General features: G+C 36.6%; 1 protein-coding gene across 2 annotated transcripts in view; it reads left to right on the top strand.

Annotated features, from left to right (window-relative positions):
- The window catches only part of baiap2l1b (BAR/IMD domain containing adaptor protein 2 like 1b), a 45,340-nt gene that overhangs the window by 17,553 nt on the left and 2,201 nt on the right, over positions 1-25,586 (top strand). The window contains exons 4-13 of one of the 2 annotated variants that reach the window (XM_053514019.1): positions 5,610-5,671; positions 9,092-9,163; positions 9,424-9,558; positions 12,551-12,703; positions 13,232-13,387; positions 14,244-14,352; positions 14,569-14,782; positions 21,041-21,100; positions 21,686-21,857; positions 24,557-24,597. In XM_053514019.1, the coding sequence (XP_053369994.1) occupies positions 5,610-5,671; positions 9,092-9,163; positions 9,424-9,558; positions 12,551-12,703; positions 13,232-13,387; positions 14,244-14,352; positions 14,569-14,782; positions 21,041-21,100; positions 21,686-21,857; positions 24,557-24,597 (1,174 nt within the window). Of the gene's footprint in view, positions 1-5,609; positions 5,672-9,091; positions 9,164-9,423; positions 9,559-12,550; positions 12,704-13,231; positions 13,388-14,243; positions 14,353-14,565; positions 14,783-21,040; positions 21,101-21,685; positions 21,858-24,556; positions 24,598-25,586 lie in introns of both variants that reach the window. The other variant, XM_053514018.1, reaches the window with a different exon arrangement.

Here is a 25,586-nt window from a genome sequence, read left to right as displayed (position 1 = left end):
CTGCGGAATTGTAAGTAATCGTCTCCCCTGCTGGGTCTTAGTGTGCGTCTCTTACCGATATAATCAATATTCGTGCACGTGTGTACTGTTTACTATAACACTGTGACCACGTGTGTGTGCACAACATATTTTATTTTGTATCTCTATGCGTGTGTGTAAAGTACACATGTAATGCAAAAGCAAGTCTCATTAAAGAGGTTAAAGATCCATTTTCGCTTTCTGTATCAGCCTGCTCTTTGTGTCTATGCACGCGTCATTGGACACCGTGCCACACACACGCACACATAGACCCCTCCTACTTTTACCTTAACAGACACACACAAGCTCTTTCTCTACTTTACACAGAAACACTGCTCTATCACGATTCTTTTTAAAGGTAAAATGCAGGTTAATTTTTTTTTTTTTTTACTGTACAGCAGTGATTCCGTTAGTGTGTCGCTCAATTGAGTGTCATTAGAGAGATTTCTTGTTTATTTTTCCGATAAAAGTGTTTCCGTTGAGCACACACACATATACACATACACAGCGCCTGCACACACAAACGGAAACACTTATCTGTTGGGAATTATTTTTACTTTTTTAAAAGGTAAAGTGCAGGTTAATTTGTTTTATTTTTACTTAATATTTTGTAAATATATTTTGGGCCAGGGGTAGCTCAGTGGTTAAGGCATTGGTTCAGAATATCCCAGGTTCAAACCCCACAACCACCAAGTTGCCACTGTTGGGCCCCTGAGCAAGGCCCTTAACCCTCAACTGCTCAGATGTGTAATGAGATAAAAATGTAAGTCGCTCTGGATAAGAGCGTCTGCCAAATGCCTAAATGAAAATGTAAATACATTAATTATTTTTATGTATAAATTGTTTTTGGCTGTGGAACTTATAGGAAAATTTTATTTGGTTTACGAGTGTTTTGAAATATGAGCCCGCTTCCGGAACAAATTATGCTCGTAATCCTGTGTGTGTACAGTGTGTGAGCTGAATGATTATTATCAAACATCACGTAGTTCCCTTGATTAGGGCTTAGTGGGGGGATTTTTGATTTAGCCTTGTGTTAGAAGCTAATTAGCTTGGTAGCTTGCTTTAGGCGTAAATAAATTATTCGCAGTCTTGAAATTTGAGACTTTACAATCTAGAATATAACTGTATGGGTGTGAATTTACAGGAACATACCAGTGCTCAGGAATCTGTATCATCACGCGATTTATGATCTATCGTTATTGCAATATTCCTGCAATCGAGAATGTTTATCCTAACTTGTTTCACCGTTGTGTATTCCATCCATTGTTAGACTTACTGTTTTTAGCGATGAAAGTTTCTTCAGCTCACATTGCCACTTTGATCATATGCCTGTAAACGTTTCTCTCACTCTCGACGGTGTTTAAAATTCAGGGTTAATGATTAAAAACACAAAGATGTTAGATGTTGTGGAATCCAGAAATGTTCTCCTGATTAATTTACCTGCATGTTTGTGAGTCCAGTGAAGTAAACAGACCTCAGTGTAATGCACTGTTAAAGGGTTTTTATGATCCTCATTTGATAATACAGACAATTCTGTACTCCTGTGAGGGGTTGTATCGATACTGCCACTCTTTATAGAATAACTTCTACCTCTTTATAGCATAACTTATAATACCTTGTTTAAGGATGCAATTTTATTTAAAGGCACATAATACGCTTTGTAAATGTTAACAGCACAAATCATTAACAGAGAGAGCGAGGGAGTCATTTGTGAGACATTCCATATCACTCATTACTTAAGCATGCAAAATATGGTTCCAAAGATCACAGGTTTATCTTCAGCTCAGCTTATTCTTTATAGTCCGCTTCCGGATTTCATGAAGTAAATAACAATCATGAAAATTGTATACATGATCCCCCAGCAAGTGTTAGTAAAGGCAGGAGAAAAGGAAAGAAAAAAAAACATGTCCTTTCATAGAGACATTGACTGAGATGTGTTACACAGCAACACTTCCCTTCAAAGAACACTTAATGTCATTTTACTGTACATCTGGCTAGGTCTGTGATTTTTAACAGAAGTGTGTGAGCGTACTGAGGACTGATATCACCACATTGATCAGCTGGGTTGTGAGAAACGCAACACGCACCTGCATACTGTACACCACGGTTTTGTTGGTATATTTGTCCCCATTGCAGTATAGAAAGTAATTGTAGGTCTTTTTTTATCTAGAAATCTTATTGAAGTTAGAGTGAGATTTTTTTTATGTATTAGCTGTCATTCTTATGTTTGAAGGAGACAAAATACAACATATGCCTGTAAAAACATTGTCTCCGTTTGGTCTAAGGCTGTTAAGCGTGATATAAAAATAAAAAAAAATATTCAATTAGGACAACGGTGTGTTTCTGTTTGCCTTCCTAACGTTGTGTCTCACAATTGAAAGTCCTTTATATATGTTTGTTGTGCCTAGCAATTCTGTAAAGATTATTTGTATATTTTGTATATAGTGAAATAACCATAAGCCTTGTGAATTTGTAATCAAATAGTAATTGTCGAAAGGTTCAGAATGCTTATACTGTGTGATTTTAAAACATTGACGAACACAGATTCTCTGAACTGGAGTGTAATGGTCTGCAAAAGTCACCATTCTGTATATTCATGTTTTGAAGTCGCCATTCGGTACTTGATCGACGCACTGAAGTGGGGACGACAAGATTATACGTTTAAAAAGTGTAAACCTATAAACTGGTGTAAGCTTGTAAACAGTGGCCATAATTACCTGATAACATGAGGAATTTGCATTTCTTCCTTAAAAAAAATAAATAGCCTTTCTGTATCTAGGAGGTAAGTTGGTTAAAAATAGTAACAGCACTATCTAGAGCAAATAGTGCAAACATGCATTTGTAAATAATTGATGATAATTAAAAGTAGGGAAGGGCATTACAAGCTAAAATTCAGTTTAAAATTCGCTGGCAACTATTTGACAATTATTGGTAGATCACTCCCCGTACACACACACACCCCACATACACATACCGCACACCCAACATAAAAAAAAAGCCACAAGACTGTTCAGCTGATTTTTCAAAAATTTATTTAGAATTGTGTGCAACTTCTAAAAGAACCACAAAAGTATAATAAATTATTAAACGAAAAACCCTATCACACATAATGAATAATCATCTTCTTTCCCCCAAAAAAGCACACAGATAAGCCTATGGATTATTTCTCTTCCACAGAACGTGCTAGAGTCACGTTTCACTGTGTTAAAAGAAACATTGCTTTGACTCTTCAGGATTAACGCAAGTTAGAAAAATATCACACAGGTACAGTATGTGCCAACACACACCCAAACAAAAGGGCAATAAAAATCCTTATTCCTCATACCTGTATAAAAACCTATCCGGTGCAGTGTGAGTAAAACTGGCTTGAAGATTGATAAACAGAAGTAGTAGTGAACGTGCAAAACAGTGAGTTTCAGTCATGTTATCGATGTCATGGATCCATGTTATGACTTTACTTAAAAGTCCCTGAAAGTTATTTGAGCTTTTGTTACTTGCACTATTTCTTACTGGTGCTAGAGCTGTTAATATTCTCGGACAGTTTAGGAAACCCTTCTTTCTCAACAGAGTAAATCAGGAGTGTGCTTTTCACAACATAAAATATCACTGCAACAAAAATCTACTTGGGAGGTGACTTTTAAAAGTTCCCTTTCCTGTGTTTGAAATGACAACAAATCCACATGTCTGCATACAGCTCTGAAAATAACCAAAGTATTACTTCTTGACTTTGAATGAGTTGCACCATATATACAAGTCTTGGCTTTAGGTACTCAACATACAGATAATCATTAATAATAGTTAAAAATAAAAAAATAAAAGTGCACTGTATATCTCTCAATACAGATATACAGTATTTGTTTAAACAAAATAAACAAAAACAAAGACTATACAGTTCACTGTTTTAAGACGTAAAACCAAAATCAGCCACCTGAGTTAGCTGTCTAGCATGTTGCTAACAAAATATGAACGTCCATTTGCCCTCCTCATCAACTTGCCTACTGTAATTCTGACTGACAAATTAGCGCTCAAAATGAATTTTGTTTTAATTAAACATGGTCATGTGACTTTTCAGACCTGTACAAATTCCCTATCACTAAAGTGATATTTAAATTTTTTTGCTACAAGTCATCAACAACATGCTGTTCAGCAACATGCTAATTTAAAAGAACTGAATTAATACAGAGAATCACTCAGCCCTAGTAAAAGCTACAGCATATTTACTCGGTCACAGCTCAAACTGAACCAAACAGTACAAAATCAAATACACGTACCATCACTCCTCTGCTCTGCAATAATAACAGCAGAGAAAAAAGGTGAATGATCTAAAAAGAAAAATAAAGTGAATTAATCTGAGATTTCTTTTTCAGTATTAATGTTTAAATGTAGTACTCAAGAGTTTAAATGCCACAAGTGACATACAACTTCTAATACTCATAATACTTTGATGACATGTTCAAAATAAAAACTCGTATATCTTATTACTTTACTCTTATTCTTATTACTTATTACCTCGTGCAGGTTTTAAATAACTATCATGTATCTGCTTGACATACAGACAAAGGATAAGGATCTTTCAGTTTCAGTTCATAGTGGAAAAATGTCAGCATATAATTATGTGAAGTTATTTTAAATGCAATTTCAAATAATTTAACTACAATTTCACTTTAAATATCATCGGGTGACAAAGTGGCATAGTGGTTAGTACTGTGACCTCTCACCTCCAGAACTAAGAGTTCGATTCCCATCTCGGATCTATTCTCCCCGTGCTTGGTAGGTTTCCTCCGAGTACTCCGTTTCCTCCCACACCCCAAAGACATGCAGATTGGGTTAATTGGCATTCCCTGCCCATTGTGTTTGTGTGTGGTGTGTGTGTGATGTGTGCATGCCTGTTTTCTTCCTTAGTAGCCATTTCAAGAAGATGGATGGAAACATTGCATTTGGAGAATCATATGGCCAGATGATCACACAAACCCGGCAGCGCTAAGCGTCATACTGTAGAATAAGGCAGAGAGAAAGATGGCTTTTCTGTTGTTTCCATGGAAAAGCTTTTCTGAATTGGCACTGAGTCTATAGAACCAGAAAAGTTTTTTTTTTTTTTTTTTTTTTTTCATTTTCCTGTCCAGATTTCTGAGCAAATTGGCTTGTGTTGGTGCCAGAATGAACTCCTGTTTGTACTCAACCTTCAAGTGCATCTGTTATTCATGCTGATAGGCAGGTCACAAATAGCCCTTGACTAAGCATGTTGTGGGTGGATCCTTTCTCTATTTAAAAAAAAAAACTGTTATATACATTTTTTTTTTCTACTGTAGGCTTGTGCAACTGCTTTTTAATCCCTCCGTGATTGCAGTGTGAAAGAGCATGCTGGGGTGAATATGAGCCCAAGATACATGCTGGTTGAGCACCATTTTAATTACAGTAGCCTGAGTACTGGAAAACAAGACCATCTGGGAGTCATTGTCATGGGAGGATTGCGGTTGATTAAGTGGTTGATTGTGTTGAATATTGCAGATACATGTACCTAGAGGTGGTTCAACTCTGTGTGTGTGTGTGAAAGAAAGAGAGAGACTGATTACTGTGATTTATCTCCATAGGGGTGGTGTTGACGGAGATCTCTGATGCCCACAGGAAAGTCCTACTCGAGCTTGAAGAGAATGTAAGTCTTTTCTAATAAACTATATATACTACACTTCAATGTTTTTGAGCATCAGTTGTTCTACGATACTTGTTTGTTTTTAAATTAAGCATGGGGACCTTTCCTACTTCCCAACAGAAACATTGTTGTCCTATTATTGTGTTGTTTTTTTGGTAGTGTTCAAATATTATGTTTAGTCTCCTGAATTTCCTTGATTATCCATTCCCAACTATTATCTTCAGGTTTCTACAGTATTAATTCAACATTTAAATTCAAGTCAAACATATAAGGAGCTCTAAAGACAAAAACAGGTTGGGGAAACGGTGTACCTGCTTGGATAGTGAGGTTTAGCAAACAGGTTTGAGCATGCCTTGTGCTGCACCTGTGGCCTTCTCTGACGAATTAACGACACACCATGTTAATGCCACCCAGATGCTTTCCGGCTGTCCCCAGAGTGGCTGGTTAATTGATATCCCCACAATCATACTAACAAAAGACCTAGTGATTAAAATCCAAAGGTTTGTGCTTATTAAATATACATCAGGCAGGACCTAAAGGCATCTTTTATTATGTTAATTTACTACATTAGAATCAATCTCTTTTTATAGCTAGTACCTCAAATATCTTTCCAGATCCAGACACAGTCTTGTCTTGGAGTAATAAAAATGAATAACGTTTCTGTACTCTAATTACTGTAGAGTTCCCATTTAATAGTGTTCCTCCACTGCAAACCAGTTATAGTTGACTCATCAGGTGACTTTCCCAGTCTTTATTACCAAGCTTCCACCTCTGTTGACATACGCAAGGCAGTTTATTTGAATGTGTCATTTAGTAATTAAATTAAACAGTTGATACATATTTACTTTGTAAGTCCTGTTAAAAGGAGTAAAGTTAGAACTTGGGAACAGGTTCTAAAAGCTGACAATGTTGCCCCTTCCTAAAGTTAAAGAAGGTATAAAGGGTATTGGCTGTAAAGGGATGCTGTTCTAGAACAAGGGTACCGAGTTAAAATTTAATAAGGTCCAGTCAATAAAATTTTCATCCAGCGGAGGTCTGAATTCAGATACATGCAGCCATTGTAAGTCTATAAAAAAATAAGCAATTTAAAATTTTCATAGCATTTCATTAATATTAAAATTATAAGCACCTACATTAAACCTGTGGACGGTTTTAACTTTATTGGCCTTGTATATTTCCAGCCATCGTAAGTTAGTTTACATTGTAAGTCCTGTCGAAGAGATTAAAGTTAGAAGTAGAGACAGGCAAACAGGTTCTAGAAGCTGGCGATGTTGATCCTTCCTAGAGTAAAAAAAAAAAAGAAACGTATAAAGGGAATTGGCTGTAAAGGGATGATGTTGTAATACAGAGTTAAAATTTAATAAGGTCCAGTCAATACTTTTGTTTTGGTTTTTTTTTTTGAGGTGAGGTCCAAATTCAGAGCTATGCAGATATTGTAAGTCTATAAAAAAAGCTATTTATTAATATTGAATTTATAAGTAACTACGTTAAACATGTGCACAGTTTGAACTTTGATGAGCTTGTATTTGTATGAAATACAAACAACAATTTTTAAGCAATCATTACTGAATTTTCATTTGCAGGCTGCTAGGCTGCAATAAAGTATAAATAATAATAAAGGTTGCTCTGCCATACTGGGGTCTGTATTTGGGTATTTTTCACACCCTTACCCCGGACTGCTGGGGATACGTTTGCTCCAACAACCCGTGTTTTTTTTCTTATAGTGGTACTTTACGTTTCTGCTTTTTATTATACCACGATTTTCAGAACATATGAGATAAACTGGATTCAAACTTCTCACAGGAAGTATAAACATGGATTGATTTGTCCATTCATTCTTAAAGGTTCACTTTTCATAGTCTGTTTTTATTTTTTTGAAGTAAGTGATGCTCTGTTGCACTTTCATTTCTGTTTTCATTCCGCCCACTCTGTCTGTAAACTATCGCATTGATTGGAATTGAATCAGTTTGATCTGGTCACGTGAACGTCGCCTCTGTTCCCACTGTAGCCTCAGGTTCCCATTCTTGGCTTACAGGATTGAAACCTGACGTCATCCACAGTACCATTTGCCACTTGCTGTTTGTAACATCCTAAACTATTTTTTTTAATTATTATTAATAGAGATTAATGCATGTAAAAACAGCAAACCAGGTTTCTAAAATAAAAAAAAAACTTACTTAAGCTGTTCTTATACCATCAACAATATCACAGTTAATCAAAGTCATTCCCCCTATTCTGTTTGATATAAGTGATTGGTGTTTAAGTAATATCTTTTTGAAATACTAGTATAGTGAAGTTCTTGACCTCTGTCTGCATGACTTTATGCAACTGATTGGATAATTGCATGAAAGAGCAAGAGTAGAAGTGTTCCTAATAAATGGTACAATACAGAGCCATTAGTAGAAACTGTGTGCAGGCATTACAATGCCTGCCACAAAAAAAACACGATTTGACAATCGTGCCTCATGACAATGCCAGATTGGACAAATGCCATGTGGATCAAGTTTTATTATAAGCATTGTAAGGAATTTGACCTACTAGAACATCTAACTCCCAGAGAACAGATAACTGTATGTCATATGATTCTATACATTCCCAATTTTATACTACTCTGATATTACACCAATATTAATTCATGCATAGAAACAAATTACAGCAATATTAGTTCATACTGTACATTGAAACAAACAAGATTATCACCTGATACGTTTATAGCTTATTATCTGAAGGAGTTCCCATAGTAACTTCTAGAGGCTAAAAATAAACTATGATGAAACAGGAAAGAATGGAATAGAAAAAAACACACCTGTAAAATGTCAAGCAGTAAATTATTGGCAGCATTAAATCTCTGTTTTTTCCAAATAAGCCATGCTTCTGAATAAACAGACAAGTAAAGAAATGTAGTGGGAAAGTGAATCCTAGCTGAATGGCTTGGTTTGGAGGAGTTTGGCAGAGGAAAGGTGTGATGGGAACCTGACAATTTTCACAGGGGAATAAATTTTAATCATTCACAAAATCTCATTTACCGAATGCAGGGCTGTGTCTGTTTGTGTACACTTGCTGTGTAGTGTTTTTGGGATGTTTATGTCTAACACCATCCCACCAATAAGGCTGCATGATAAAAAATAAAAAAAAGATATTGTAATTAATTTGACATTTTTGCATGTATTTTTATGACCTCAAAATTAGCTATTTAAAAAATTTAATAATTATAAAAAATAAGCAAATACTTAACTTGCTAGCATTTCGGACTATGCATACATTATTATATGCATTGCTTATAATAAATTAAAATAATGGCACAGGTCCATTTCAGTTTGTGTGTGATTAATTGTGCAGCACTTCCCGCCACTAATGCAGTTCCGTATGAAATATCTGGAACTTTCTTTCTTTCGTTTGAGCCATCTCTGCTTCTCTCCACAGTTCAGACGCTTCCATCGAGAAATTATTGTCGAGCTGGACAAGAAGACCGATATGGACGTGAAATACATGACGGTGAGGGCGATATTCACTCTACAGGAGGCTCGGAAATTGAGTGTCTGCTAGAAATTGACCATGAAAAATCAATCATACAAGTTGTGCACTTCAGAGACCTTGTCTCTAAATCACACTTCATCTTAGTACACAACACACCCTATGGTTACTCTTAAATAGAGACACCAGAACAATCTTTGAAGTGCAAGTCTCTGCCTGCAAAGCACTTCACACACTGTGATCGAGTGACAGCAGTGATTGAGTCTTCTGTCCATCCATAGGCCACATTTAAGAAGTATCAGTTGGAGCACAAGATAAAGCAGGACTCAGTGGATCGGTCTCAGGCTGACCTAAAAAAGCTGAGGAGGAAGAGCCAAGGGAAGAACGCACTGAAGTATGAAAGCAAAGAGAATGAGGTGAGAGCGCTCAAACTATCATGTAATTTTCAAATCACCATCTCTCAAATAGAAGACACAGCGTTTCATGTGTTTAGGGATCTAGACTTTGTTTATGAAATCTAGGGATACACCCAAGATCTCACCTGTGCCTGGACATGCACACACACGCACACATTTTTGTGACTCATGAATGTCTCAGACAATGCGACAGTTAACAATGAATGAAATTACCAACATAGTTCAAATGCAGAATGTCTCTGGCTGTTCTTTCTAATGTCAGCAAAATGTCATGCTAACTGGAAATCAACTGCTATCAGCAGATAAGCAGAGCCATCTGCAAAGAGCATGTGCTTCTCTGTTTTTGTGTCGCCACATATCTATTTTTTTATACATTCTGTACACTTTATTTTGACCCTCTGTGATAAAGAACACCTCTGTATGTTCTGTAAAGATTATAAAAAGACGGTTTCTCCTTTCCAGCCAAAACATAAAGCACTAGCTAAGCCATCTGTAAAGCTAATATAAAAAAAAAAAAAAAACTTTCTGCACTCATAAGGCATTTCCTTTTTTTCCCAAAAGTGTTATGGACACAAAAATATAACTTTTAGTCAGACCTGAAGCATATGTATATGATTCGATACACATCTATATGGTTGCCATGTATCATGTTGAGAATATCAGATTGAAATTAGTGCTAGATTGAAAACATTAGTGCTAATTTATCAAAATGCTTGGGAATAAAATTTGTCAAATCGAATCTACAGTCTACCTGTGATTCACAGCTTTAATGACAAAACAGCAGGGTAGAGAGTAGAAATGAGAGATTATATTCACCAGGAGGACAGAGAAACTGGAGATTTCATGTCTGAGGATTAAGCAAAAACAGACAAGTCTCTACTAAAACTGAGTACTGTTTGAAGCAGTTATTCAGAAAAGCAGTCTGTGTATGTGAGGAATTTAAAAGGACAGGTATGTTAACATACAGGACACATATGGTTCACTGGTAGTTCTGAATATGAACTGTCAAGATAAACAGATCAATTCTGAGCAAAAATGTGAACAAATCACAATTCTTTCACAGTTTTTAATGCTTACATTTCGCTTATGTTTTCTATATGATTAGACAGTTTCTATGAATGGAGTAAACATTTTTTGATGTTTATTCCTTTCTGAAATTGTAGCATGTGCAAACAATGATTTGGAACATCAGCTGAGAGAAAATGCTTGCATATTTAATTATTTTTTCCTTCTCATAATTGACTGGCTACACTGAATAAAAAAAACTTGATTTATTTGCAAATGTAAATATGTACAGCAACAATAAATCCTCGTGTAATTTAAGTACTGTAAATGGAAAAGCCTCATTGCTTAAACCAGAATGATGTGTCTTTCTGTCTGTGTTTGACATTACTGCTGATTCTCCTCCCAGGTAAAATTCATGTGTCCATAGCAACAGGCTTTAGCATTTATCAGTTTATCACCAAGGGTCTTGGGTGGTAAACGTGAGGCTCTTTGTGTAGGACTTTCCCACATGTCCTTTGCATAAGCAGTCTGCGTCTCATCTGACTCCAATGAGATGAATCCTATGGGATTTTAAGAGTTTGCTGAGATAGCAAGAGTTATACATCCTTAATGTCTAGCAGAACAGACAGGTATGCAAATTATGTGGCTCTGTTTATGTTTAGGGGAATCCAGAGTCGTATTAGCACAGCTGGTTTAATTGTTCTGTCATTGGTGTTGTACATGTATGACTGTGTGCATATGTGCATGTGTATTTGTGGGTATTTGCTCGCTTGGATCACATGCCCTGACGCCTCTCAGAGAATACAGTTTGGCATTGCTGTCTTTGCACAGGGATGAGACATGGCCAGATGAACAGTCTGGCATTCGAAGGAGGAAGTGTGTGTATATATATAAAAGGGAAGCAGTGGGACCTTTGACCATCGCCCAGGTCCTTCCTGCACTACTGAGTCGAATTGTTTTGTTTCTTTTGTTTTTTGTTTTTTTAAAGCCATTTATGTGCAGGATATTACTGTACATGTGCCTCTCAACAATATAACGAAGTGTGTCTTTAGAGGTTACTAACATATTTTTATAGAGTTTTTGATACTGTGAGCATGCAGCATGCATAAACTGTAATAGGAGGTTTGTATTAGCCATTTTCCCCCAAACATGACCAAGAATCTTTGGAATAATACAATCAGCTTTTGTCTGGTGGTGAGCTTTTATGCGTCAGAGGGATTTTCACCAAAGACTGGAAATTATTTCAGATCAGTTTTGTAGAGACTTGAAATATTGCTGAGTCATCTTGCATGATCATGTCTCATTAGTCTGCAAGTTGTACAGGATAAAAATGAGGCTGGGTCGGAGAAGGAAGAGAGAACTCGAATCATTGAAGCATTTATATTGGGAAGTGGCTGCATGTGATTTTACTATGACAGATAATCCTCATGTTAGTTTGACAAGATAACAGTGTTGAATGTAGATTGTTAGTCAGTGATATGTACACTCCCTGTCATTCTCTGTGCCTTATAAATCAGGGTGCGACTATGTGAATAACACGCTTTCATAAAATTCTATTGATTGATCACTTATAGCCCTGTTTTATCCTGACGCTTGTGGAGATTTAAGTCGTATACAACATTTATGCTCTGCATTTATTTGTACAATAATTTATTCACTGTTCTACAGCACAGGCACATTATCCCAGCTTCGTCCTTAGCATTAATTAATCTATTTAGTTCTGTTTATTTTCAAGTTAAACTGCACTGTATAAAAAAAAATAACATAACAGCTTCTCTCATTCCACTGCCACTCTCCTTGACTAAACAACTAACAGTGACCTAAGATGACTTAAGTATCTTTTTCATTAACATGGCTAAAAGTAGAGGTGACCCAATCCCTCTCTTTCTTTGTGGTTCTTCCCAATAGCTTGTTTTCAGTGAAAGCCAAGAAAGCACACTAGACTTGTGAGACAGCCAACAAGTGTTATCTTTTTTTTTCTCCACAGTGTTTGGAGACCCTCACACAACGCCAGATGGACATGCAGAAGTTTATTGCAGATGGCTGTAAGGAGGCTTTGCTTGAGGAGAAAAGGAGGTTCTGCTTCCTGGTGGACAAACATTCTACTTTCTCCTACCAGTTAGGAGCTTTTTATGAAAAGGTTAATTATATTAATCATATCATGTTTAGGTTCTGCGAGAGCATTCATTAATTCTTTCATTTATAAGACATATCTGGTATGTTTTTTAAGTTGCATCATGTACAGTATATTTTTGTAATGAAATAGGATGAAATAATGAAATAAATGTTACGATTTATCTAACAAAATTGAATTTCCCGATGTACAAGAACAAATGAAACATGTAGTGTATGTATCCTGCAGCAAGTCAATTGCGTCACAAGAGGCAAAATGTCTCGCCATTATAAAAAAGATATTAAATCTCCAGAACAGATATTTAAAATGAGATTATATTGTAACAGACAGTAAAAACACTAAAGGTTTGGGAGCCTGTGCCCTGTACCATATATTCCATTCTGAAGATAAAGTCAGTTTCAGATTCTGTTTTTTCCAAGACGAGCAAATTATAATGAAATCAATGTTTTTAGTCATTAAGGTTATTGAGGACATGCTAGAAAATTATTACCCTCAGTTTTTAATAAACTTGCATTCTGTGTTCTCACTTTCAAGGCAAAGGATATACTAGCAGAGCAAATTCCTAACTGGCAAGACAAGTGTACTGATCTTACCAACGTTCCAGACAGTGTGATGTCAATGATAGAAGGTCTGCGCACCCCAGTGTCCATAACCCCTCTGCCTTCTCCAGCCATAAGTCGCCACAGCAGGGTAGGTCCTTCTCACTCTGAAAACAAGAAAGGCCAACTTAACATAAGATACATTTTTTTGTAATCTATTATTTACCAAAATAAATACATGCATTGCGTGCCTGCCAAAAAAATATCATGCAAAATAAAATTTCATTCAGTTACTTTTAGATTTGATTACAGCACACAATGTGGTGGCTACTTCATTTGTAAAAATGATCATTCAATACATTCAGGTCATCAGCTGACTTTTATTGTCAAATAACATTGTTAAGTCTAGACCTGACCAACTTAAGCAACCCTAGATCATACCACTGTTACAGTGGGCACTATGCATGATGGGTGCATTGCTTACTTAACTATACTTCACTTATCAGACTACATGACCTCTTTATGCTCCCTAGCAAGTTCAAGCCTTTTTTCTGATGAAACAAGTGTTTTTCTTATGACACACTGCTTTTAGTCCCAGTTCTCATCACATTGTGTGTGTATGAAAATGCTTTTCCTTTAACAATTTTTCCATAGCTATGGTTTTTATTGTTGATTTTTTTTTTTTACCAGCTTCAACAAGTATTTAGGTGACCCCGGTCATTTTTTTCTGAACATATTTCTTTCACAAAGTTGAAGTGTTCAAGGGCTCTTAATCCAGTTCTAATAATTTTAAATCTCCTTAGTTGTTTTCTTTGCTTGGTGCAAAGAAATTTTTTTTTTGCCCAAGCAGTGTGTTACCATGTCATACCATCAGCATAATAACCAGCATACTAATAGGTAATATGAAATAGGATGAAGTCAACATACTGTATGTTCAAGTGAAAAAGGATTAATCTTGTTCTTTCAAGGTCGACATGCTTCTTAACAACAACTTTATAATTTCTCAGAACAATTCTGATGCACTGGTTCCACCTCCTGCACCCCCACTTAAAGCTCAAATAAGTCCACTAGTGAGCATGTTCAACCAAGACACAGCAAAGCAAGACACTGTAACTAGTAAGTTTAACTAATTCTACTTCAGTGATTTTTATTCTACATAAAAAATAATCAAAGCACTTCAATTTGATGTAATTAATTTAAAAGCTGAACATAATTTCAGAGCTATAACTTTTAAACTTGAAGACTATATGTTTATACTATATAAGACTTGTAAAAAATAAAATAAATACTTCAGGATCATCACAGTATAACTTGTCTCCTCTTAATCAGCAGATACTAGTCATGATGGGAGTCAAATGGTCAGGTCTATTTCAATGGCTACAGGGCTGAACAATATGAGCCAGAGGCCACGTGTTAGGACTATCTTCCCCCACAAATCTGGAAATAACAACACCCTGCTGAGCTTTGATGAGGGTGACTTCATCACACTCCTCATCCCTGATGAGAGAGACGGCTGGCTTTATGGAGAATTGGAGAAGACCAAACAGTAAGGCACCATACAAATTCACTTTCGGCAACATACTGAACTACCTGTGGTACTGATAAGTGTTGGATTACATTCTATACAAGTGTTGACACTTATTATGATTAGAAGCAAGTATGAATATATGGAAAATAAATTGCAGTATACTTTTGGTATGGAATAGGCCCAAGTAGTACATTTAGGGCTAGTTACATACTGTATATAATTTTAGTTGTGTGAACCCCTTATAACCACAGTGTGTAACAAAAAGTTTCACTTGTCGTGAAATAAAATTCGCATTTTATTTCACTTGTCTTTCATGCCAGGGGCTTCCATTAACACTTAGATAAAGTTTACTAACTTTAAAAGGGGTCTTGACTCACATTAGGGCTGCCCTTAAAAGTGCTCAGAGGTGATCGTCATGCTTACACCAGCTGAAGAGACTCTGTGCACAGATCAAGTTTATCATGTCCAGCATCCACTGGGCCAACCCTTGCTTAGCTAGGGGATCCCACATGCCTTATGTACATAGCCAAGGAAAAGTCTAAAAAAAAATAAATAAAAAAAATAGGATGGCTGTTATCACCACATCATGAACATTGAGCACATCAAGGTAAGCTCCGGGTTCTGCAAGTTTAGTGGATTAACACACAATGCTGACTCAGGTTAAAAAAATTAACTATTCAGTAAACAAGTCTATGAAGTTGAACATATACAGTAAAAACAGATAGAGCAATGACAGAGTGGTTAAATTCAGGGTGTAGCATTCTTCAAAATATGCTCATGCTTAGAAAAAAACACATTTAACCAAGTAAAAAAAGAATGAGAGAATGAGATCCCCAGCTGTGTAAGAAAGGACTGTTTTTATTGTTCACAGGTTACTAAGCCAAACTTTCCTTGTTATATTAATGTAATCAGACGTGATTACAGGCAAAGGGAGAAAGGGGAATAATTGCTGCATTGCTACAGAATTTATTTCAAATACTCTTGTAACTATGTTGAAAGATTTGCACACAATAAGCCTGTGTAACATGAATATGAGATTGACATTTGGCTTTTAACACTCCTACAATTATTAGCTGTGAATACATTCCTGAAAAGAATAATAGCACACAATAAGAGTATGTTCGTTCCTGAAATTGTCTAACAAGGTTAAGAACATTTGTGAAAATATTTAGCACTACTCTTTAATGCAGATGATTTTAGTTCTTTATGCGAACTTCAATGTAATAACCTGCACTTTTCTGGAAATGCTTTCCACTAGACTTGGAGCATGGGTGTGAGGAATTACTAATTCACACACAAGACCATTAATGAGGTCAGGCATTGGTGTTAGGTAAGGAGGCCTGAGGTGCAGTCAGCATTGCAATTCATCCCAAAGGTGTTTGGAAGGGTTGAGGTCAGGGTTCTTCGCAGGCCACTCAAGAACTTCCACTTCAATCTGGAGCTCCGTTTGTTTCCAGGTATATTGTTGTGCTGCAGTCCCTGCAGTTTCAGCGAAGGGAAATTGTAATTTTATTCATAAAAAAAAAAAAATCTGTGGCCTAGGTATGCTTGCTAGATTGACTATTTAAACAATGAATAGCTCTTGATGTCTACTATTATTTTTAAGCTTTGGGTTTTTTCCATGTAAATAATGTATTTGTTGTTAAAGGGGTAATAAAAGCAACACACTTTAAAGATTAGAAAAGATCGAAAATTATTATATATATTATATTATTATTATTATATATTATAAGAAAAACAATAAGGAATGTTCTGAGCGAAAAAGTAGTATCAGTGGTACCGATATAAAACCGATCAGTCGGCAAAAAAATGCAAACTAGGACAAAACTTCTACAGGAGATCCACGAGATTGACAAGTATAGAAAAATAAAGGACCTGTTCATGATCCAAAGCATGTGAGCTCATCATTCAAGCGTGGCAGATACAGTGTCATGGGTTGGACTTGCATGGCTGCTTCTGAAATGGGCTTTACTAAACGATGATGTAACTCATGATGGTGGCCGAAGCATATATTCTAAAGTGTCCAGAAACATTGCCTGCAAATTAACAGAGATATGCATTCAATCTAATTGGGAGAAACTCCATGCAGCAGGCCAATTGCTCAAAACACACTGGCAACACAACAAAAGACATCATTTTAACAGAAGATGTTTATTTTAACACAAGATGTTAACCCAATTGAGCATGAAAATGTGTTCTGTCTATAGCAAAAACAAAATAATTGGTCTTACTTTCTCAATAATGTTGCAGATAACCCTGTTGCTGTGATGGTTACTGTAGTCCACAAACTTTTGACCATATTTTTTATGGTTTGGTTATTTCTTGTTAAAATTTACTTCTTTTGACAAGTCTTAACTTTCTGGAAGATGCAAACAGGTTTAAGTTTATAATACCCTGAGACTGAATGCCACATTTTTATAAAATACAGATTTTAATTAGGTAAAAGAGAAGTAGAGTAATTTCTTGGACAGCAGTACTATAAATGCCAGTCCATAAATTGGTGGTATGTCTGACTTTGTGCAGATTTACAAGGGCCAAATTGCTTGGATATTGACTATCATGCCACTAACTCATCCATGTGGCATTGCACCTGCTCAGGGCTTTTTCACTAATCCAACATAATCACTAGGCCTATTGTAGAGGGCTCAGTGGAGAACATCAGTATACACAACTGCCCATGATTTTCTGCAATCATCTGTGGCAGAAAGAACGTTGATTTCGTTCATGTCAGCTGAACAGCTTTTATACACACGACAGCTCCTGAAGAGTGTTGTATTGAGGTGAACAGAACCAGTCAGGGCACAGCTGCAGAAGAATAACAGCTATGTGGGAGAAAATTGCCAGTTTCCATCACTACCCAAATATTTATGAAGCCTTTCACTATAGCAGCCTTAGAATGAATTATTCCAGATGGTGTAATTCTGTTTTTAATGAGATTCATTTAAATCAGTTCCCGTACTGATTTTTGTCCAAATCAGGTTTTTGATAGTCTTAAAAACAAAGAAATCACTGCTCAGCTCAGTGACACCAAAAGCCCTTGAAAGCCACAGGGGATATTTAAAGTGAATAACTAAAAGATTATTTCTTTAGTGAACTAAAACCCATCCAGAACATCTACCCTAGTCAAAATCATTCTCAAATAAGTAGACATATTACTGTCCAAGGCTAAAATCAAGAGATGCCTTTATGATTATAAATACAGAGGGTTAACTGTAAGATGCAAGCAATTGGTAACACAACAGAAGCCAGAAAACCTCTTAAAAATAAAATAATAGACCCTGTCCAGTTCTGAATGAACAAGATTCCCTGACAGATGAAACCAAGACCTACTTGCAACTTGTACTACTATGATTGAAAAAGAAGAATCTGAAGAATGTAAGAAAGGGCTCATGATCCAAGGCATGCCACAAGATCTGTGAACGATAGTAGAGGCAGCGTTATTGTATGAACATGTATGGCTGCCAATGGATCTGGACTACTGATAGTTACTGATGATGTGGCTGGTGATAGAAGTAACAGGCTGAATTTTAAAGTGTCTAGAGCTATACTGTCTGTTTAGATACAATCAAATACTGCAAAACCAAGGACCATGCCTCACAGTAAAGGCACCAACTGAGCGTGGCTGCAGTAAAGGTCTGGCAACAGGAGGAAACTCAGCATTTGGTAATGTTCATGGGCTCCAGACTTTTGGCAGTCAATGAGTGCTAAGGATTTGTCTCCAAGTATTAAAAATAATATTTATGCTGCTCGGCCAAAAAAAAAAAGTCAGCATTTCAAAATGGTCAGATTATTTGCCTCTATCAAGCAAAGAAAACTAGTGAAAATGGGTTAAGAACTGCCCAACGCATTATTCAATCATCAACTTTACAGAAACAGCATGTTGAATGATAATTAAAAAAAAAAAGTTTACAGCTGACAGCTGGTTACCACATTGCACACCATAATCAAGGCAAAAGGTGCTCAAACTGAATATTAGTGTGTGATTTTTTTTTTTTTTTTTTTTTTAGCCATTCAGTGTACAATTACAAGTACTATTACATTAGTGGCTATCATTCCATTTAACAAGTAATGCAGAAATTTTTTAATATCTTTTGAATCAAAGTTGAATGTCTTTACTTTGATCTTGGATTACGAGTAGCTTGGCGATCATTTTGCAAGAGAAGCAAAATTTTTTTTATAAATTTTCACTTAAATGAACGAGGTCTTGATATACGAGTACTGTAGTATGTATACGCATTGCCTGCCGAGCGTCACATGATCACAACTGAGCCAATGGTTCTTCTCTCCATTGTGCTGTGGGATTGTGGGTAATCATCTTCCATGCTTAGTGCATGTCTTGGTGTGCGTGCGTCACTTGTATAGTCAACATCTGTGTGCGCGTGTACCGTTAACTATAACATTGTGACCACGTTGTAGTGACTGTTCTTTAGTAACTGTACTGCAAAAACGCCCCCACTCCCCTCACCACCCCCTCACATACTGTAAGACAGAGGATGGATTAAAACACTGTAGATGAACCAACATATTGTTTTAAAGAAAGTCATACATGCATAATTGATTAAATCGCACAGCTCAAGAAAAAAAAGCATTTTAAAATAGAAGGTACCCGTGTCTGTATCTACTGTATATGAGTTTGTAGTCCTCCAGGTTATTGAATTGTCTGGTGTAAGCTGAAGTCATGACTGGACTTGCTATCTTGCCACTCATCCGAAAGCCTTCCATCACTTCAAGTGGGTCTTCACACATTTGATGTGAAAAAAGTTCATTACGGTTAGAAGTCAGTCATTGAAGTCTAGAGGTGTGAATTGGCATGAAGCTGCCAGAGTAATGATGGCAGACTTGAGATACCATTATAACTTAAGAGGTGCAGCTCTTCTCCCCTCTCTCTTTCTAAAAAGTTGTCTTTTCTTATTAAATGTAATACAGTGAAACATCTTGATACTCTTACACTATACCTGTAAATACACAGGAAAGTCCTGATCAGAAGCCTTGTACTTTACACATTGTTCTTTGTCTGATGGATACTAGGTTGTTCTTATTGCTTGGTTTAAACAATTAAATTTTTTGACACACCATCAGTGTAGATGATTTAGGAGAGTCTGTTTCGCTTATAGTTTATGCCTGATCGTTTCACAGTTACCTTGGGTTAATAAAGCTGTGTGTAAATATTTGCTAAAACCAAAGCAAAAAAAATATTTTTTCCTAAGTTACAAACATTTCAGTGCTGCTTATTTTCATCAAATTTGTGTGTGTACGACGATGCATGTAAATCACCAAACACATGTAGACAAGCTGATTTGCATGTAGCGCTGCCTACAAATCTGCATCTGATAAAGCCTCAAAGGGTGAACTAGCGAAACACATGAGGATAAGGATGTGTTTTTGAGGACACTTTTTGTGAATATAGCACTTATAATACATTCTTCTATAATACAAGCTTCCGCGAGGACCAGCAAAAAAAATTAAACCTGTTTAATTTTTTGCGCGGAAACATGAAAACATACTCACAGCACCAAAAACACGCGGTGAATCATGATAAACTGTACTACTACGCGAAACAGTGTAGGTGAGATAGGGGTATAAGACTGATAATATAGGCATAAATCAGCTTGAAAGCAGCTTAATGTGTCCGTGCTTTGTGACTTATTGTTTATTTTAGACAGGATGGCTTCGCAAATCTGACCTCAGAAGATCCAGCTTTCTTTCCATTGCCTCCATGTATTGTTTTTGGGTATGGTAAGAAAACACTGGTGAACCATTGTTCCGTTTGGAAATATATTCATGTATTTATTGATCATTGATACGTAGTTGACCTTGCACTGTAGGATCTTCTGGAAGAAATGCATATTTTGCCAACTGGGTTTTTTGGAAGAATCTTTACCTATGTAGTGATACTTTCTTTATTTTGTATGCATTCCATAATAACATAGACCTCCACAATGTCGCTCCCTCAAAGCAACAACACCAAAGGGGCAGAATTAAACCCTCTGCTCATTGTTACAAGCTCTAAACACACAACCTGTACTGTTGTCAGAATCTGTCTTTTAGTATTTACCAGCCATTTTATTTGTGGATGAGCAATCATTTAAAAAGGTTTTTTTTTTCTTTTTTTGTATTTTATATGCTTTCATGGTATAATTTTTTTTCCAATGTATTGTGCAGAGCTAGAGATATAAACATTTATTGCCTTCTCCTTTGTTGCATAATGATTGACATTTTATTATTATTTCTTTGTTCATCATTTATTTTATATTGATTTCTGCTTGCTTTTCACAGACGGGGCTGGTTTCCATCCTCCTACTGTCGTCCATATGTAGAGCCTGTGGTAAATAACAGGTAATCAGACTCCCCCTCATACACACTTCTCTGTAATCCTCTTAACTGCTGCTGATACTGATCAGCTCTCCTTTAAAGACAATGAAACCCAAGCTAGCTTTAGCTTTTATTTTAGGAGCATTACATTTAAAGACCTTTAGCCACTCATTGTTAAAAAATAATGCAGTGCCACGGCTTCTGAAAAGTCACATAAAGAACACATGAGGAGGAAGTACATTACCAAATAACCTAGGTTAAAGATCAGAGGACCTCAGACTAAAAACAATATGTTGTGTCTGCTGTGATCCTCAATTTGATTCTCTTGAAGTACTCGAGAGTCTAAAAACCTGGCTTACTCAGTGTGCTAGACCTTAACCTGAACGATTGGATGGAAAAGCTTAAGTAGTCAGGTTGTATGTGTGCACAGAGAGATTCACAATGTAAAGGCACTAGAAGTGTTTCTCTGTAAAGTACTGTACGATGAGTATGGCTTTCTGTAAATGGTCAGTCTGTCAGCTATAAAAGACATAAAAACAGAAAAGAGCTAAGGAACATTGAAGCTTTGGATAGCATTTGCATGTTCTAACAGGTTTCCTTCTGTTAAAGTGTCATTGGAAATCCTCCAGCACGCAGTAAGAGTGTGGCCAACCTCATGCAGCAGGACCCCGACGATGATGTGTTGCTGCCTCCTCCTGACTACAGTGACACTCCTGTCAGGAGGAACTCAACCAAGTCCCTGATTCAGACACGCGTGTCTTCGTCTGAAAACACCAACACCGTAAGCAGCTCCTTACTCATCTTTCCTGTGTAAAATGAACAGACCAAACAGGTGTACACCTGCTTATTATCCCATCAACCATTCGAGTGGCAGCAACACAAGGCAGAATATGGTGCAAATTTAGGTCAAGAGTTTCCGTTAATTTTCACATCAGGCATCAAAATGAGAAGGAAAAAAAAATGTGATCACAGGGGCTTTGGTTATACTCAGTGACAGGTCTGTAGATGGAAATGCCTGGTTGTAAGCTTTACATTTTTGTAAGATTTAGATGTTGGATCACTAGTTGGAAGGTTGTGAGTTCAAACCCTAGCCATGCCAAGCTGGGACCTCGAGCGAGTCCCTTAGCTTTTAACTGCTCAATTTAAAGTGAGATAAATGTTACTCGCCCTTGATAAGGGTGTCTCCCAAATACCATAAATGATAAGGGAAGTCTAAAGAGAAAAGCCAGACTGGTTCAAGCCTACAGCACAGCTATGTTAGCATAAACAACCACAATCGTTGGCCTCCGAGTGGCGCAGTGGTAAAGTGCTCGTCCAATTATCCGGAATCGCGAGTTCGATTCCCGGGTGATACTGTAACCTCTCGCAGCCGGAGGTCTAGAGGGTCAGGTTCCACTCATGCCAGCACAGAACTGCTGAGTAAGGAATAAAAAATAAATAAATAAACCCCAAAAAACATAATTAAGATAAACAGCTGTCTAAACCATTAGACCACATTTAGATGAGTCTGTGACTTGTGTCTGCATTGTGAGTGGTACAGATGTACAGAATGTATTCATGTGAATAGATATCATTATAGTCTGAGTAGATCAAAGGATCAGCTATACCCTAAAGATGATTCCCTTTAAAACAATGCTAAGTCCTTACTGCTAGACCAGAGGAGTGGCATTAATTTACCAACAATGCTTGGGGGAAAAAAAAAAAGAGTCAAGAGTCACCTTGAAAGCTTTGCAGTGTTTACATACACTGAGCAATGCTGAGCCATGCTGTTTGCTTTAAAGTGTATTATGCAAACCATTTCTGGAATTATAATGGCATTAGCCTACAAATGTCACTCAAAAAATGTTCGAAGGATGCTTAGCTCTCTCTAGGAAGTCTAGCTAGGAATGAAATGTTTTGCATTTACGCAAAGCATTTGAAAAAATGTGGCTATATGTAAATAATTTTATTTGCACTGACAAAAGCCTGTTATGTTGTAGAATAAAAAACATCTTTGTTAGCAGTTCTGCCTTTCAGCAGGTTAGCTGGTTAGAATAGCATGAAATATGAGCTCTTTAACAAAATGAACACCGGAGCTGCCAGCTGCTAGCTGCTTCATGTTTATGTGATCTTATTAATCATCGCGTTCTGTCCCCATGTAAAGTGCATGATGAAATGGGTGAGGCAGCTAACTAGCACTGGCATGAAACACCCTATGAAGATAAAGGTGGCCCTGATTTTGTGGTGTATGCCAGCGGGAGGATTGAATGTCGACACAATGAAACAGGATACACCTCTCTGAAGCCAGTGAAATATTCATTGCCCTCCCAATCCTTGGTGAGCCCCGGAGCCTCCACACATCTGGGTCATGGGTCAGCCCCGCTGATAGAATTCCACACTGAGCTCAACCTGAAACCATCTCCCATACTGGACTAAAACACTCCTTCAGTCACATAGCTATTCACATTGTGTGATTAAGCATGTCAAATAAAAAGTCAGCCATGGAGGTGTGAAGCGCTGTGTATCCAACACCTGCCCAGCATTGACTCACCAGCCTCATGACATGTAGTTACTCAGACAGGGCTGGGTTCTGACTAGTCTTGGAAAACTGAGGTCAGCATAGTGACGGCACACCACAAGCACGTCAGGGAGACCAAACACAAAAGCCCACAATTGCTGCATCCAACCCGCTTTAATCACCTGTGTAAACAAAAGGGTGATTATCCTGAATTGTGGCAGCAATTCGTGTTTAATATGCTCTTAATTAATTCATAATTAATATACTCTTGTCCGCAGTTTTGTAAAATTCTGATCAGCTTCACACCCTCATCTGTTTAGAATATCACATGCTTTATTATGTCTTTCTCACAGTTTTTACTTCTGAAGCCTGCTATCTAGTGGGGACCTTCATTTACTCTAGTCTGCCATCTTGTGTTGACATTGTGCTAGTGCGCCGCACATCATTGTGCTTCAAGCTACTGACTTTACATAATGATTCAAACATAAGTCGCCGTTATTTTATACCTAAAAGACAACAACTTTATTTTTGTTTTATATTATCATAAAATATTGTATTTTAACAGCTATAATTGTCCCTGATTTACACATAGTCATGGCATAATGCTGTAACATTTTGTTATGGATAAAGTCAACCACATTTCAGTTTAGCTATAGTAGATGTAAATAATTATAAATGACTGTTTTGTAACAGAATTTACATGCAGGAGGGCAGGATTTCACACTGCAGTTCGGTTTACGTTTCCGCCACCAGACTAGTCTGACAAGCTGAAAAAAGGCCTCTCCCTCTTTTTTCTTTTTCTTTGGTGTTCTGTTATCATAGATACCCTTACATTACATCAAAATGCACAACTGATCCTAATCAAACACGACAAGGCAATGACTGTCTAGATCAAAGTCGGACACATTTTAATGTCAAAAATATGTTTTTGAGAATTTAACTTGATACGACATACGAGTTGATGTGTGTATTGTTTTTAATAGGTTTCTCAGGCAAATGGAATCTCAAAGCCGCCTTTTCTAGGGTGAGTATGAAATTAATGTGAATTATCCGTCACTTGATCACTATCTTTAATACTCAGTGACAACATAAACCTGTTTTTGTTCGTTTTTTTATGTATAAAAAAAGGTTTATACATGTTTACAAAAAAAAAGTCTGAAATATTAAATGAAATCATGTAAAAACTGCATTTTGCATTTACTTGGGTTATCTGTCTAATATTAAAATGTGTTTGATCTGAATCATTTAAGTGTGACAAAAATGCCAAAAATGTCAAAATCAGGAAAGTGAAAAAACTTTTTCCGAGCACTGTATATATGTGTGTATATAATATATATATATATAGAGAGAGAGAGATAAAATTAAAAGTTTGCAAAAGAGCAATGTTGACATTTCCAGTAAAAAAAAATTGGCCAGTTAAGAGTTTGACCAGTCTATAATGTATTAGTGACAAAACAGGAATAAAGCATACACAAAAATACACAAAACACTCCTGGTACCTGCCTGACTCATGGCTTTTGTGAAAACAAAAACATTCCAAAAACATTTAATCATTCTTACTTTCATTTTCCCCACTGTTGTTGAAGTTTATATATTGCAGAGGACATGCCACTGCCAGCCTGATCACAGTCCGATACACACACTTTCCTCTGGAGAATTTGCATGGTTGTAGTGTTTAACAAATAAAGTGTCTGTTAACAATTAAAATATTTTAGCTAGCCACTAAGCTTACTCTTTATTAAAAACTGTTCTACATGATAGTGTGAAATGCTTGCATTAGAAGATTCGTTTTCTTTGACAGCACAACTCTGATAGTTTTGTTTGTAAAATAAAGAAGTTTCTGTTGAAACACTAGTTCTAATACATGATTGTTTCTACAGTAAGACATTCAGACTTGTCAGATGCTTCATATAATATAAAACTAATGAAATTACTTTTTTAAATGTGATCAAAAAATTACAATAATATTTTTTAAGGAAACCTACACTGATAAGCCGTAACATTTAAAACCAG

The sequence above is a fragment of the Clarias gariepinus genome, chromosome 16, assembly GCF_024256425.1.
Source record: "Clarias gariepinus isolate MV-2021 ecotype Netherlands chromosome 16, CGAR_prim_01v2, whole genome shotgun sequence".
Lineage (NCBI taxonomy): Eukaryota > Metazoa > Chordata > Actinopteri > Siluriformes > Clariidae > Clarias > Clarias gariepinus.
Note: the sequence above shows the minus strand (reverse complement) of the source record. Positions and strands in the feature narration are given on the sequence as shown.